Source organism: Ostrea edulis, chromosome 3 (assembly GCF_947568905.1).
Source record: "Ostrea edulis chromosome 3, xbOstEdul1.1, whole genome shotgun sequence".
NCBI lineage: Eukaryota > Metazoa > Mollusca > Bivalvia > Ostreida > Ostreidae > Ostrea > Ostrea edulis.
In genome coordinates, this window is record NC_079166.1 from 93,551,882 (window position 1) to 93,569,043 (window position 17,162).

General features: G+C 36.5%; 1 protein-coding gene across 1 annotated transcript; it reads left to right on the plus strand.

Annotated features, from left to right (window-relative positions):
* Positions 1–7,575: 7,575 nt before the first annotated feature.
* On the plus strand, positions 7,576–13,022 carry LOC125673044 (uncharacterized). Its single transcript, XM_056159451.1, has 4 exons — positions 7,576–8,296; positions 10,525–10,914; positions 11,046–11,408; positions 11,777–13,022. Exons 1-4 carry the CDS (start codon positions 7,690–7,692, stop codon positions 12,157–12,159), a joined length of 1,743 nt encoding a protein of 580 aa, XP_056015426.1. The 5' UTR covers positions 7,576–7,689; the 3' UTR covers positions 12,160–13,022.
* The last annotated feature ends 4,140 nt before the right edge of the window (positions 13,023–17,162 follow it).

Below are 17,162 nucleotides of genomic sequence, written 5' to 3' on the forward strand. Positions count from 1 at the left end.
AAGTAAACCAATAAACATACAATATATGCATAACATCACGCAAATCTAACGCCAAGCATTGTTTGTGATGATTAAATATCACAAAGGGACGGTTACGGGGTGGTTTTTTGGAGGGGGGGTGAAAAAAAAGATATATTTTTTTAAGTCAAACACTAAACATATAACTCATTTAATCTTGACAGTGAACATTGACCTTTGCAATGCAGGTAAGAGCAATATTTTAGCCTTAACTCTGTGTCATGTAAACTCGAATCTTTTTATGTTTAAAAACAGACCAGTGAAATGTTGATTTCGTTATTCTAAGCATCTTAATTTTGCAGTCACAATTTCAACTTTATGATGACATATTTTACCTAAAGAATACTTGTAATGTGATATATATAATAAACTTAGATCTATATTAATTTCTTTTGTAAACAATAACATACCGTAATCTCTGCTTACAAAACAATAACATACCGTAATCTCTGCTTACAAAACAAATAATGAACCCTCTAAATGGACGTCTGTGATGATGTATCACCTTGATTTTGTGAAAACTTTTAAACCCATTAGACAATAGATTTTGGTCATTAAAAGTGAAACACAAACTTTAGGGGGAAATCGTGAATCAGTCCCTACGATAATTTTTTTTATATATATTTTTATTACTTTCATTTTACAAATTCACAAAATGTACATACATCAAACCATGGTTGCAGATATGTGGTTCTCAGTGAAAATATCGGAACAGACCAGAGAGTTACAGAACTACCCCTTATAAAAACCTTCGATTTACGACACAGAAAAACATTTGTACGGTTAAGACCTTGTATGTATCGTTTAATTCTTGTATTGCCTTCTCAAACATTTGATATTAAAAATTTAGATTATCAAAAAAGAATTCATTGCATGTATATTTTCCCACCCTACTTGTGACCAAACATAACGCTAAATAATCATGTAAGCCCCATGCGACCCGAAAACATACAGCTTCAAATCATTTCTTTTCTTGACATAGCCATGTTAGGTAGCCATTCAATTCGAATCCCATTACTAATTGAATTTATTTTTATCCGATATGAGGTTTGTATTCGGTCTTAATTTATCATAAACACAAATGATTAAGATAATTAAAAACTTTATAATTTATCGAGCCGTTCGATACCCTCTCGAGTGTTGAAGATGTTATGACAGCCTAGTCTGGTCCCTTAATTAGACTCCATTCAATAGGGAAGTGTACTATAGTGGCGGGAGTGGGGACCAGACTAATGAAAGTCAGTTATTTTAGTTCAATATTTTAATTCTTTTTTTTTTCAAATCTAAGTGGAATGATTTCATTACAAAATATTTAATTGAAAATATTTGTGGGGATATATGTGTTAGCGCACACAGACATCATTGTTTCAAAAAGAGTGTGATATCAAGGATAATTAATAATTTATTTGTTTATTTCTATTAGCCAAAGTGAAACTTGAAACAGTTATTTATACTGACATGGGCTCTGGTATTAATGAAGATTAAGACATTAATGTTTCGAGAACTCATCAGCTTTGTAAACACTACACAATATGTTAATACATGTATGTATATATAGCATACAAATCATTTAAGGTTTGCAAACATATTTATGTGTAAATTATTTTATAAGATTCATGTATATTTGTTGCATATACAACATTGCTTATGAATTAATTAAATTATATTATAAGAAGCATGGTTTGTCCAACTATTCATTTTGTATTGCTTGTAGGAGTTATGAGATTGATCACTGTTCGTTATCTTCGCCTTTCATTGATCACTGTTCGTTATCTTCACCTTTTATGATGAACATGGTGTACCATAAGTACAACAATATTGTTGTAATTTTGCTAGAAAGGTTAAGAAAACGCGTGATGCTGAGAGACTGCTGAATGATTGCCGAATCCTTATGAAGAGCTGAAAATTGCTCCAGCAGTGGAAGCGCTGCACAGCATACATACTGAAGTTGTACTACGAAACAGCATACATACTGAAGTTGTACTACGAAACAGCATACATACTGAAGTTGTACTGCGAAACAGCATACATACTGAAGTTGTACTGCGAAACAGCATACATACTGAAGTTGTACTGCGAAACAGCATACATACTGCAGTTGTACTGAGAAACAGCATACAAAGGAACAGTTTTACTGTATTTCAGCAAATGCTGCAGAGTGGTCTACTTCTGCAGTGCATTTGAAGTCTTAATTATCATAACTGAAACGTGATGCAATCGTGCTATTTCATTGTGTTCTCTCATTTCCAAAAGCATGCAGAAAATTTACAGCAGTGTTGCATGTGTGCTGAATATGCAATGTAATTTTTGATTTCCAGTGTGTTGTAGGTGAACTGAAAATGTGCTGCAATTTTGGACTGAAGTTGTACTGTAGGTGTGCTGTAGGTGTGTTGTAGGTGTGTTGTAAGTGTGATGTAGGTGTGTTGTAGGTGTATTGTAGTTGTGTTGTAGGTGTGTTGTAGCTGTATTGTATGTGTTGTAGGTGTGTTGTAGGTGTGTTGTAGGTGTGTTGTAGGTGTGTTGTAGGTGTGTTGTAGGTGTGTTGTAGGTGTGTTGTAGGTGTGTTGTAGACGTGTTGTAGGTATGTTGTAGGTGTGTTGTAGGTGTGTTGTAGGTGTGTTGTAGGTATGTTGTAGGTGTGATGTAGGTATGTTGTAGACGTGTTGTAGGTGTGTTGTAGGTGTGTTGTAGGTATGTTGTAGACGTGTTGTAGGTGTGTTGTAGCTGTGTTGTAGGTGTGTTGTAGGTATGTTGTAGGTGTGTTGTAGGTGTGTTGTAGCTGTGTTGTAAGTGTGTTGTAGGTGTGTTGTAGGTATGTTGTAGGTGTGTTGTAGGTATGTTGTAGACGTGTTGTAGGTGTGTTGTAGGTATGTTGTAGACATGTTGTAGGTGTGTTGTAGGTATGTTGTAGGTGTGTTGTAGGTATGTTGTAGGTGTGTTGTAGGTGTGTTGTAGCTGTATTGTATGTGTTGTAGGTGTGTTGTAGCTGTGCTGTAGGTGTGTTGTAGGTGTGTTGTAGGTTTGCTGTAGCTATGCTGTAAGTGTGCTGTAGCTGTGCTTCAATTGTTTTTACTATGTTCATGCGGCATCTTTACCAGTGTGTAAAAATTATGTTTTGAGACGTTCCTTCGATTCTACAGTCTAGATAGTGTGATGTACTCCTCCTAGGCACCTGATTCCACCTCCGGTGTGTCCAAAGGTCCGTGTGTGTCCAATTCCCTACTTTGTATTGCTTATAGGAGTTATGAGATTGATCACTGTTCGTTATCTTCACCTTTCATTTAACGATGTCAACTTTTACAAACATATCATTTTTGTTTTGGTATTGTGTTTCTATATTTCTAGCCACTTAATTAATTTTATTTCACTGAATGCACTTTGAATGAAACTCTGTTCTGGTTTCCCGCCACCCTATGCTATGCGTTTTTTTCTGAACCAGGAACACTCATATGTCCTACGACATGTCATCTCCGACTGTAAGTCCCGGAATCCAAGTCTTCCACTTTTACGACATGCCATCTCCGACTGTAAGTCCCAGACTCCGATTCTCCCACTTTTACGACATGTCATCTCCGACTGTAAGTCCCAGACTCCGATTCTCCCACTTTTACGACATGTCATCTCCGACTGTAAATCCCGGACTCCGATTCTCCCACTTTTACGACATGTCATCTCCGACTGTAAATCCCGGACTCCGGGTCTCCCACTCCTACGACATGCCATCGACGACTGTAAGTCTCGGACTCCGGGTCTCCCACTTGTGTTCCTCCTTAACGAAATGATATCACCCCCTTTATATTCTGCCAAATATCCGCACAGTTTCCCTGCCTTGCACCTCTAAATTGTTTTGGTTTCTACTCGTGCACGGCTAGGAAAACATACGCCCGCCTAACAGAATCCTTCCTTATCCAATGGTTACACATTTCGTTACCAATCCTATGTCTAACTGGACAATCACCATTTTCATAACGGTAGGAACTGCAAACGTGGCACCTGACTGATGTTGTTGCCGTACCCAATCTGAGCATGAACGCCCAAACTGGTCGCATTTTTACTTGCGCTAAAATATAACTCACTCCACTCACACGTACAACAACCCATTCGTAACAAAATCAAATTCAAGCAGCAAAACATATAGGTTGAATCAACTTCATTACATACGCTCATATCTTTTTAAATCAATGTCAATTGTAAATAAACCAACAATGATGTAGATTAGAATCCTACGTTGATCGTGAACAGAAATTAGCCATTTTCTTTTTTGCCTGGGAAATGTCGTACAATATTGTGTATTTCTGTAACACTTAACTCCATTGTAATAGTCTTGAATTTTGTGACTTCGTGGTTTTCACTGTAACGCACGATGATCTGTTTCGATGATTAAGTCCATTCGTTCTGATTTGGGGGGGGGGATTAGAAGATATTTTATATGTATATTACGCAGAGATTTGCGTTAACGGAAACACTGCTTTTGATAGCCTACTATGGCCCCATTTTACCCCAATAGACCACAATTTGAATAAATTTGAATATGTACTACCTGAGAATACTTGCATAGGTAAAGATAACGAACAGTGATCAATCTCAAAACTCATATAAGCAATACAAAATATAGATGTGAACAAACACGGACCCCTGGGTATAAATGTACTGATGAAAACTTTCTGTTGTCCGTTGTATCGTCGCTGTAAACTTTTCCGCTCACAGCGGGTGTGACCGGTCGACAAGTGATGCCTTTTCCTCCTTGGCACCTGATCTCACCTTTGGTATATCCAGGGGTCTGTGTTTGCCCAACACTCTATTTTGTATTGCTTACTGTTGTGGGATTGATCACTGTTCATTATAATCACCTTGCATTTGCATCTTGTTCTCCAGAACCACGTCCAATATCAACCAAAATTGACACAAATTATCTTGGGTAAAGGGGGTTCAAGTTTTTTTTCAAATAAAGGACAACATCCTTCTCCAAGGGGAGATAATAGCGAAAAAATACTGACAAATTTTGAAAATCTTATTCTCCAGAACCAGCGGGCCAATTTCAATCAAACGTTATACAAATCACCCTTACAATAAAGGGGATTCAAGTTTGTTCAAATATAGGGTCATGCCCCCTTAATGGGGCAGATAATCACTGGAATGCAAAGATAGGATTGTGTCATTTAAAAATCTTCTCAAGAACTACTGGGCCAGAAAAGTTCAAATGTACATGAAAGCTCCCTTACATAGCGTAAATTCAGGTTTGTTAAAAGCATGCCCCCAGGGGTAGGGTGAGGCCACACTAGGGATCAACGTTTTACATGCGAATCCTAGGTATATGCTGTACACTGTAAATTACGGTACATCGTGATTAATACCTTTGATTAAATGTACCGTTTACAAATTCCAGATTTCTGTTCGCTTCGGTTTAGATTTGACATACACCAAAAAACAACAAATATGGCGTCCGAGTGATGTACAGAACGTGTGGATTTTTATGCAACAGAGAATTAAATCCCTACTCAGTTGAGATTGATCATTTTCACCACTCACATACAAACAATTTTTTACATGACATTTAACATTATTGTCAGAACTGGGGTGAAATAGACATCGTAGATAATTTAAAGTCAGCATTTTGCAAATTATATAGTCGTTCTACATTTAACGATCTACTCTGCCACTACAACCTATCATTGGTTCAAATGCTGTCTGACGTGTGTCATACCGATTGTTAGACCGTTCTTGGCAAACTGATTTTGACTACGGATAACTCCGTTTACCTGATCAAGATATAGGGCTCATGGCGGGTGTGATCGGTCGACGGGGAATACTTACTTCTCATAAGCACCCGATCCCATCTCTTTTGTGCTCAGGGGTCCGTGTTTGTCCAACTATCTAATTTGCATTGCTTATAGAAATTATGAGATTGATCACTGTTCCTTATCTTCACTTTTCATAATGACACAGATTAAATGATTCATTAAAGAGAAGCAAATCAATAAAGGAGGTATTTCCAAAGTCTCGCAGTTGATATAACTGTTAAAATTTTGACATATAAATGAAATATAATATACATTTAGATTAACTTTCAATTTTGTTTAATGCTCCAAAAGTTATGCTGCATATTAATAAAGCAACTTTCAATAGACTGTCAATGTTTTCTTTTTTCTATCATATAATATGCAGCTATAGATAAATGACGACATAAAGTTATATAAAACTTGAATGAAATTAAGCTATTCATCATGAATGTTTTTGTACTGTCATTGGGTTAATTGGACCTAACACGAACCGAATCGGAAAAGAACGGACTGTGCTGTTCTGAATCGAAACCGAAACGAATCGAGCTAACCCTGAATCACCCCGATTTTTTTTTAGATATGGGCCAAGGTGACTCAAGTTAGTTATGTGACCTTTGTGAAAAGATACTGACCCATATTTGATACTTTTTAAACTGCACCAAAACTATGTAAACGGTGCGTCTCACAAGGACGAAGTACCAGATTTTTATCATACTTGTCAAATCAAAATTTTCTATGTGACATTTGGGATGTATGCTACTTGTTTATGAATTGCATTTAGAATTATAGAGTTCTGAATAAGATTATTTTATCCCTGATTATGCTTGGATGTTTTTTTTATTTCAAGTGAAAAGATGATGTAGGCGTTTTCATAATACTTGAGAGTGTTTCTAATTGATATCAAGAGTCTGAAAGATGGATCTATTTAACACGTGGTTCGTTATGATCTTTACATACAATTGGAAAAACCTTTTCTGTACTTTTCTCCTCGCTTAGATGCATCTTGCTGTCTCATCAAAAGACTGACAATCTATTTTTGTTTAACGTAAAATTCAAGTACCGTTTTCAAGAATTATTTTCAGAGAAAATCCCATTTTGTTAATAACTGTTTCTCAACCTTCGCTTTTTTAAAGGGTTACATGTATCAGCTTTAAATATTAAAAAATTTCCAGTTGGCAAATACTAATAGTTATCTCTCTGTTTGAATTCCTCGATGCAGGGAGGCACAATAGACCGACACGCGGTGAATACAAATATTTATCAAGACGAAAATATTTTACGCAAAGGAATAGAATGGAGTGACTACTCTAATTACAAGTGACACAAATTTAAGAATTTTGTTTTTCTTTCTTAGAAAATATCGATTGTGTCAAAATTGCAAATGCAAAAATATCCATATTTGACGAAAAAATTATTGTTGTCAATGCATCTAAGCTGCGTGAACGGACCAAATATATAAAAGAAATAACTCATTCATAACTATCATGGATATTTTTACCACATATATAATTTATTTAAGGATATATGAAATGCATCTCCATCATGCAGGAATTGATAATTTAGAAAGTCAATGTTTGAGTTATTACTTTGTGCTATTTTGTTGAAATTGACACAGTGGGTCTTGAACGTAAGTGATCGAATGCTTTTGACTTCCACATTTGATCTGTCTTTCGTAATGGAAAAACCTATTTGTAATGACATTAAGAGCCGTGTGGGCGTGCCTCCTTAAAAACAAGTAAGACAGAGTAGACTGCTTCTCGCTACCAATGTATATATATATTTGTTCTCGGTCATTTGATTTATAACACATATTGTTCTTCCTACAGCTAATATCCCTTGTTCGTGTTTGGGAATTTTCTTTTATAACTAAGAAGCGGAGACAATTCGGAATATGTTGTGTCATCGTTTCCTGCGATGTTTCATGTTTCTCCGTCTACACGCTCTGCTGCTGGCTAACTCTCTGTTGACAGGTAGTGATACAGAAATCTCTGTTCCGCCTCAAAACCACACATTAAGCAACAATCCGAGAATTCTTAGAGATATTCTAAATCAAGAGACCTTGGTGCGTTTTTCGATGATTCAAAAAATGCAAGTATTTACGATGGATATCATCGAAATCAAGAGGAATAACAATTTATTGATGAATAAAGTTGATGCGTTGATGAAAGAGCAGGCATCTGCAACTGAAAGACACTCTGTGTTAGAAAAAGAGAATGAAAAATTAAGACAGCAAGTGAATGCATTGCAGGAGAAAAGTACTGCCTTGGATACCACCGACAAGAACTGGGAAAACATGATTGGAACACACGATGTCGAAATCACAAATTTGCAAGATATATATGGAAACATTACAAAAGATATCGGAGAATTAAGACAATCTTTGTATGGAAACGTCAGAAAAGATATCGGAGAATCAAAGGAATCGTTGAGTGATATGAATCGAAGACTGGACAGCTGGAATACTTCTATCACACATTTCTTATCTGACAGAGAAAATGGTAAGCCAAATATTTTTCTTTCAAAGAATATATTATTTCAGTATCCACGTGTAATAATGCAAATCCCATTTAATCACATATAATTTTATTCTTATAGTATTCTAATTTCTATATAATTCATATTAGGGAGTGCAGTGTATTTTGTATCATATGGTTTGGTATGGGGAAACACTCTAAACAGCCAACAAATACTTATTTTGATTTACACGGAGGCCTTCTATGAAGTAGAAAGTCAACATTGACTACGGGTTACTCCGTTTACCTGATAAGGATATAGGGCTCAAGGTGTGTGTGACCGGTCGACAGGGGATGCTTACTCCTCCTAATCACCTGATTCCACCTCTGGTATATCCAGGGGTCCGTGTTTGCCCAACCCTTTCTTTTGTATGCCTTACGGGAGTTCTGAGATTGATCACTGTTCGTTATCTTCACCTTTCACGCATTGTTTTCTCAATGTACATGTACGCAAATAACTTTTTTTTCAAAACATTATGAATACATTATCTATATAATATTTCATTAGGACTTTCACCACTCTGTTGTAATTCACATGGGTACGAAATGTTTCTTAGATGACCTGTTTATATATTCTTATGAGGCAGACTTTTTTCAAAATCTTCCAAACAACTCTTGCCATGGCCTTCAACTTATCGACGACGTTTTAAATATCTACCAAATTATACATCGCATCTTTCAAAAGTATGCAAAATTATATGCATTTTGTCTTTTTCATGCATATACTAATCAATGCTCATCATTAGTTCGGTCCCGCAGGGATACGGGTTGGAATACGTCCTCAGTACCCCTTGCTTGTCATAAGAGGCGACGAAGTGGGGCGGTCCTTCGGATGAGATCGCAAAACACCGAGGCCCCGTATCACAGTAGGTTTGGCATGATAAAGATGCCTCCCTGCTAAAAGGTTGTAGGCACCGATCATAGGCCTAAATTTGCAGCCTTTCACTTGTAATGGTGACGTTTTCATATGAGTGAAACATTTTCAAGAGAGACGTTAAACAATATTCAACCAATCAACCAGCCATAGGCATTTCGCTGAAACATTGCGGTAATTACTCATAACACAGATTTAAATTTAAGCCCTAATGTAAAAAGTATCGCCAATTACAAATGTAGTCACGTGATACAGTGACGTCACATGCGACCTTCCTTGATCAGTTGTTGGTAAAAATAGTGTTAACTATTTTTAAAACCCAGCTGTTATTCACCACACTCCTCTTCTTTGGCATGTATTGTACGACACCAAGATCTCGACGTCATTTTTTTTTAATTTTGATTGTTTTAAACGAATTCATCAATCAGATACGATATTGCTACAAATCAAACAGATAAACACCAGGAATCAGTAGATGTAAGCTGTTCCATAGTTTGATATCAAATTTCTACTTTATGATTGATTTAAATAGTATTGATTTGATCCTTAGTAACTTGGAGCTCGGGCCATGACAAACCTACGACGTTAACATAGGTAGTGATGGTTCATTCGCCAAATGCTCGGCATTTATAAGTGAGAATAACGGGTCTCTCGGATATGATGTTAAAAACGGAGGTCCCGTGTCACGGCAGGCGTTGGCAGGTTAGAGTAACCTTACTTCCACGACACTGAGCGCTAAGCATAAGTAAAACATAACAATCAGTCAGTTGATTTGAAAATTAATGGGCACAAAGCATACAATACGTATTCAATGTGATGGAATAAAATTTAAACTGGGGTAGTTTCATTCCTCAGTTGGTATTTGCAGACCTAGAAGATGGGGGTAGCTGGGGGGGGGGGGGGTAGCTGGGGTAGCTGCAGAGCTGTAGCTTTCCGGCCACAAAAAAAATTTTGTCATCATGTTTTTTCGTAAAGCTACAGTTCTGCAGCTCCCTCTGGAATTTGTAAATTGTATACATCTTGAAAAAAAAATCATTGCATTTTCGTGCTAAGTAATGAAATCGAAATTAACATCAAATAATTTTGTACAAAGTGTTCTCTCAAAAGAACGGTTATTTTTATATCTTTCTTTCATTATAGTTTACATGTATATAAATAAATACTCGCAAGCTCGTGCATTTTTACAGTCAACTCGTGCCAATATTCACCAATATACGTTCAATAACCCTATAATATATAGCAAGTTTATTGTCCCCCAAGACAGCAACTATTTCCCGAGGCGCAGCATTGCTATTGTCACTGTTCGTTAAAATCACCTTTTCATGTCGATATTTTCTAGTGATGCCGGAACACGTTGCCTTTCATGCAGTGGCATACAGTTCTACAAGTGTCGATGACATCATATTCGATCACGTGATAACAAATATCGGTGGTGGATACGACAATGCTACTGGAGTTTTTATTGTACCCACAACAGGACTGTATGTGCTCTCCTGGACGATAGAGGCACACGGACGATTAACAGAGGGGGTTCTTCTTGTTAACGGGGTGCAGGAAGGACTGACAAAGGCTCATGAAGTCTCCTCACATTACGACACAACGACCTCTTTTGCCGTCCTTAACCTTACAGTAAACGACACAGTGTGGGTCAGGGTCATTACAGGCCGTGCAGAGGCCAGACATACTATGTTCTCTGGCTGGAAGATCAATAAAACGGGTACATATACCGGTAAACCGAGTCAATTTGTAAAGAAAAAAGACAAAAATAGGCATGCATTATCTATGAATTTGACAATACTGTGTGTGTCTGCACATTCTTTTTAAAATGTAACAATTCTGATTTTTTTTTTCAGATGACAGCATTTAATGCTCTCCTTTCACGTGATGTAAGTGGTTATCATATCGTGTATGACAACGACACTTTAGACACACACAATGCCTACTCCACCTCCACTGGAAACTTCGTGGCGCCTCGTTCTGGTCTTTATGTTTTTATGATGTCAGCAGTTAATTTTGGAAAGTTTGATTACAATTGCTGGATTCGTTTTAGTAATGGCAATTCTCAGCCGAATGTTTGGGTGGATTCGCAAAGCGGGTATTACGATAGCAGCAGCTTCATGACATTTGGTTGGTTAAATGCCGGTGAATATGTGTATGTGGACGCAGATAGAATGAGGAAGACTTCTGTGTTCGCAGGATGGCAACTTGTGGATGACATGAGCGGTGAGGAGAAATTATACTTACATTCAGTGTATTCATCTCTAAGACATGCAAATGAAAATGTGACTTTTAGGAAAACCCTAAACATTAAGAAAAATTACTTTGTTTTCTAAAATCATAGGTTGAAAACACCAACTAAATCGAAATATATTTTTTATGATATACTGAATTAGTTGAGATCAAAGATTGTGGAATGTGATTATATATAGGCTTTCTTTAAATTCAATTTTAACAAAAAACTCAACAAAAATTTAATGTGAATTAAAACTAAAGTACTGGCTGCTCTACCATTGCCAGTTGATCCAGATACATATATTCTAATTTGTAATTCTACTTTTTAAAATATTTTACTTTATACAATCTTATTGTAGTGTCCAAGTCGACATATCCAGCATTTATTAGTCGTTTATCGAGTCGCTACTCCGGAACACCTGTCCTCTTTAATCAAACGTTCTCCGGATATCACCATGGTTATTCAGTTACCACTGGAATATTTACTGCAGATCGTGATGGAGTATACGTGTTTCTGTACAATATAGAGGCTTATAACGAAATTGTGCTTACGACACTGAGAGTCAACGGAGTGGATAAATTCGAACTGAGGTCAGCTGGACGCAGTACTGAGTATGACGACACTTCCGCTGTTTCTGTGCTCCAGTTATCATCCGGTGATCAAGTCTCTGTTGGACTTAAACATGGCACAGTGGACGATGATGAATCTCTTTTCTTTGGTGTACTTCTGTTTGAGATGTAACTTTTCTTTGGTGTACTTCTGTTTGAGATGTAACTTTTCTTTGGTGTACTTCTGTTTGAGATGTAACTTTTCTTTGGTGTACTTCTGTTTGAGATGTAACTTTTACTCCATCAACATTGACTGCCATAGCAATAAAATACTGAAACTCTTTTCTCCATTTACTGCGAAATCATTGTTTAACGTTTCGTTACTTTAAAACAGCGAGAGGATAGCCTTCGCCTGTAACTTTAGTTTTTGCACACCATCTTTCATAATCAATAATCTCCTATTCTAAAAAGACGAATCTGTTTATCCGTTGCTTCATTACAAGTGTTTTGCCCTGAAAAGATTTGCTTTGGGAGGGACATATCATTTACAGTTTGGGGGTGTATATGAATGGGTGAATTTCATTGTGGATCAGCTCTTTGGACGAATAGGACATGTCCTAATTCGCTCCGCTCTTAACATTGATTGGCAAGCTTAAAAATTAAAACAACAACATGTAATCTGCGTTGTAAATACGTTGGTAGATTTAGTGTAGAGTTAGTGTTAGGTGTATTTATAGGTAGTTTTGTTGTTTTATTATTCTCTGTTAATATTGGCCACATTCTGTAATTCTTTTCGCTTTTACTCAAGAAGGACAGATCGTCCCGAAAATCCATATTTTGTCGATGATTGAAATATTTTACAGGATACAGTTAACAATTCTTTACATATTTTCACTCGATGTACAGTTATGACATCATCAATTTGCTTTCATATTGATCAGGTATGGCTTACAGGACGGCAGGAGGAGATGCACATTTCTTTAGCTGTGGTTTATTTTCACAATACAATGATTTAAAATGTAATTTGAATAACTTATATTAAAGATGTTCGAACCTGAGATTTGTAGCAATGTCAAATATTTGGAAAGTGTATCTTTGATTTCTGCATTGACGGAGAATTGGGAAATTAAAAAGAAAAACTGGAGTCACAGTGCTTGTTATTGTGCTACAGTATTTTAAACATGACCTTTTGCTCTTAAAATGTAATCGAGATTTATTCATCTGAACCTGATTTATCTGCTGTTGTCAACACAACATAAACAACACAAGTCAACCATCACGTGGTGCATAAATAATTCAGATAAGTGTAAACTTTATACTTTATCGAGCTGTAAGAATACCCTCCCGAGGATTGAAGATGTTATGATAGCCTAGCCTGGTCCCTTAATTAGACTCCATTCAATAGGGAAGTGTACTATAGTGGCGGGAATGGGGACCAGACTAATGAATGTCGGTGATTTTAGTTCAATATTTTAATTCTTTTTTCCATCTAAAGTATTTGATAAAAATAGTTGTGGGGATACATGTGTTAGTGCACACAGACATCATTATGAAAAAGAGTGTGATATCAAGGATAATTTATTCTTCTCCGGACTGCTATGTAAATCATACATCGATAAAGGAGTATTATTGTTCACAATATTTTTCTAGACAAATCTAGTGACCCTTGAAATAGTAATAATAGTTGGAAAATGTACAGTGGCGGATTTAAGGGGGCCGCAGCCCCCCCCCCCCCCTAAATATTTTCAAATTTAAGGTAATTCGGGGTATCGTGTTTAGAAAAATGTATTAAACGATAAAAGAAGCAATAATTTCTTCCACTCCAGGAGAAATAAATGACAAAATCTTTTGATTTCTTGCATAACTTTATTCGGAGAACTTAATTTTGTTCCAAATCCCTTAAAATTTGCGTCATTTTATTAATTTCACTTTATCAAAATTGATAGAAAATAGTACAAATGACTAAATAGGAGACATATTTCAAGCCCTATAAAATCTGTAAAATCCCGGAGCTTCTGGGGGCTTTGCCCCCTGGGTCCCCACTGTACCCACTTGTGCCTCAAGGCGGCCCCCAGACCCCCTGCCGCATAAAGTAGCGCCCCCGTAACCGCAATTTCTGGATCCGCCCCTGATGTATTAGTTGTTTACCGACGTGCACGGATGTTGGCACTAGTGGGGACTATGTGGGAGGAAACCGGACTACCCGGAGGAAACCTACGTGTCCGGGCGGGTGATCGCCACGCCCTGATCCTTACTCGGAATTCTAGCTTCGTCTATTGGCCACTAACATACATGTTGCATTTGCCATGCTTTTTCACTTATTAAGGTAATTCCCCAGACCACGTCAAATAACGTTAGAAACGTTATTCACGAGTCACGAACGTTATCACACATTCAACGAACCCGATGGCATTTTGGTGAATTTTGTAGACCGTACTAGGATTGATTGTTTGAAAGTAAACAACAAAAATTTAGAATTAAAAAACAACATATGAATCGCAATAATACAAACTAGTTCTAATTGTAACGGGGACCGTTACAGATGTTCCCCAAACCTCCCCCAATTAAAAAGTGATGTCCTTGTGAATCTATAGGAAAAAATCATTTTATTTTATCCTTTAATTACATGTAGTACGTTCAATATGGTCATTTCAGTACCAAGAAATGAAAGAAAGCGTTGCACGTGCATACACGCGCATGCGTGTACGATTCCGAATTTTTGTTTATGTCGTTCAACAGGCATTTGTATCATATACCCACAGTATGAATTTCGTAACCTTTCCACCACATATAAGGAAATTATAGCGATTTCAAAATCGTCCAATCAGAATTCAGCACACGTGCATACACGTGCTGAGCAGTAATTCTAACCACAGCAATTTGTAAGGAGTACCAAGATACATCAAAACCCCTAATATGAATAGAATTTGATGAAAAACAAAAACGTTATCGTCCTTTAAAAATTGAACATTTAAAAAACGTTGCACGCGCATGCGCGTGTGCGTTGGCATTTTTTGTTACACCAACATATAGATACACATATTGTCTACATATGCTGTGAATATCATCTCATTCGCTTCATAAATAAGATAGTTACAAACGTTTTAGCATTATCCAATCAAAATGAAGAGCACGTGCATGCGCGTGCAAATTGGTAATTTTGACCATGCAAATCAGTTAAGGGTCTCAATATCTACCTATGATATGAATTTCAAGCCATTTCAATGAACAACAAAAAAGTTAGACTGATTCCAAAGTTAGTGTACAAATTTTGTAATGCGCGTGCACGCGCATGCGTGCGCGTGCTGGCAAAATAACTATTATTTTTCATATGTACAAATGATATACTATCATCCTATTTAGGTTTTATATCGCTTCCTTCAATATTCTGATTTTCCATTTTTTGTACCAAAATTGCAATGTACGTGCGCGCGCGTGCATGCACGTGCAAACAAAATGACTATCACTATGCACATCTACAAACGCTATACTATCATCCTGGAAAGTTTCATATCGATCCCTTTTGTAGTTTCTGAGAACACTACCGGACAAAAAAGTACCGGAGAAAAAGAATAATAATAATAATAATAATAATAACTAGAAACTCATTACTAGTAATGAGTAGGTCTTCCGTTAGACCACTTCCGGTAAAGAGCTTTCTATTCCTACGAAAATCATTTAAATGTATCAGAAAATGTGCCTTAACAATGAATGAGAAATGTATTGTCGAATTTTTTATTCCTTTCTCGTAACTTCCGGTGACGACCGGAAGTACTATTCAGATGCGTTTTCCTATAAATGACAGCGACTCTTTACTGTCGATATTCCCTGAAAATTTCACGTCTCTATCTGAAAGAGTTCTCAACAAAAAGAAGTAGACTAGAGAAAGAAAAAGTAGTAGGTTACTACCGACCGGAAGTCAATTTTGAAAAACAAAATTATCAAAACTTTAGAAGTTGATACTTTTATTAAGACATGTGAAAATCATATGAAAGACTTCAAATATAAGCGAGATTTATGGGAACAAAGAGACGAAAAGTAAAAAGATATTTTATCAAGAAACCGGAAGTAGTCGTTTTGACTACCGACAGAGTCAATATTCTTTTGACACTTTGAAAGAGAGTTGATAAACTAGTATAGGTTTCAATTTAAAGGAAAAAGTTTTAAATTTGCCATTCTTTCCATCACTTCCGGTGACGACAGGAAGTGACGGTCGACATGTTCAACCCTCTACTGCACGACTGCAAACGGAGATTTATAATTTCTGAATAATTGATGAAGGTATATTTTACCTTTTCCAAGAAAATTGCTGGACAAAATTCCTTTTGAGAAACAGAAAATCGGCCATATTTTCCGACCGGAAGTGAATTTTGTAAAAAGAAAAATAGTTATAGCAAGGTCCTTTCATAAGACATTATTCCTGAAAATTTCAAGAAAATCTATCCACCATCTCTCAGAAATCCCTAAAAAAAATAGGATAATCGACATTTTTCAAATACTTCCGGTATAGACCGGAAGTGACGGACAAAAAAATTGAATGTATGTGTACAGTGGACTAATGTTAGTTGATCAACTCTACAAGTTTCAAATGTGTATCTATATTCATTATTGAGAAACTGAAAAAACAAGGTTTGAATATGTCCACCCCATATCTCACGACCGGAAGTGAATTTTACAAAAATATTTAAATTTACTCTACACATTTATAGTGTCTATAACATATGTAAAATTCAAATCATTAACTTGTTTTATGACCGAGATTTATGGCACTGAAAAATGAGAGAATGAACAGGCTTTCTTTGATATAACCGGAAGTTGGAGTTTCAACTTCCGGTGGGGTCAATAGTTTTTGAGAATTAGAACGAGACCTAATAAACCGATATAGGTTTCATTTTCAAAGAAAAAAGTTTGAAATTGATGATTTATTAATCACTTCCGGTGACGACCAGAAGTGACGGCCGACATTCTTACCCCCCTACTACACGCCTACAAAGTGAGATCTATTAAATCTGAAAATTTGGTGACTCTATCTTTTACCGTTTCTGAGAAAAACGCTTGACAACGAAAACAGCTCATAAGCCGTATTTGCCGACCGGAAGTAAATTTTACAAAAATATTTGACATTACTCTAGACATTTATAGTGACTATAATATATGTAAAACTCAACTCATTAACTAGTTTCATGACCGATATTT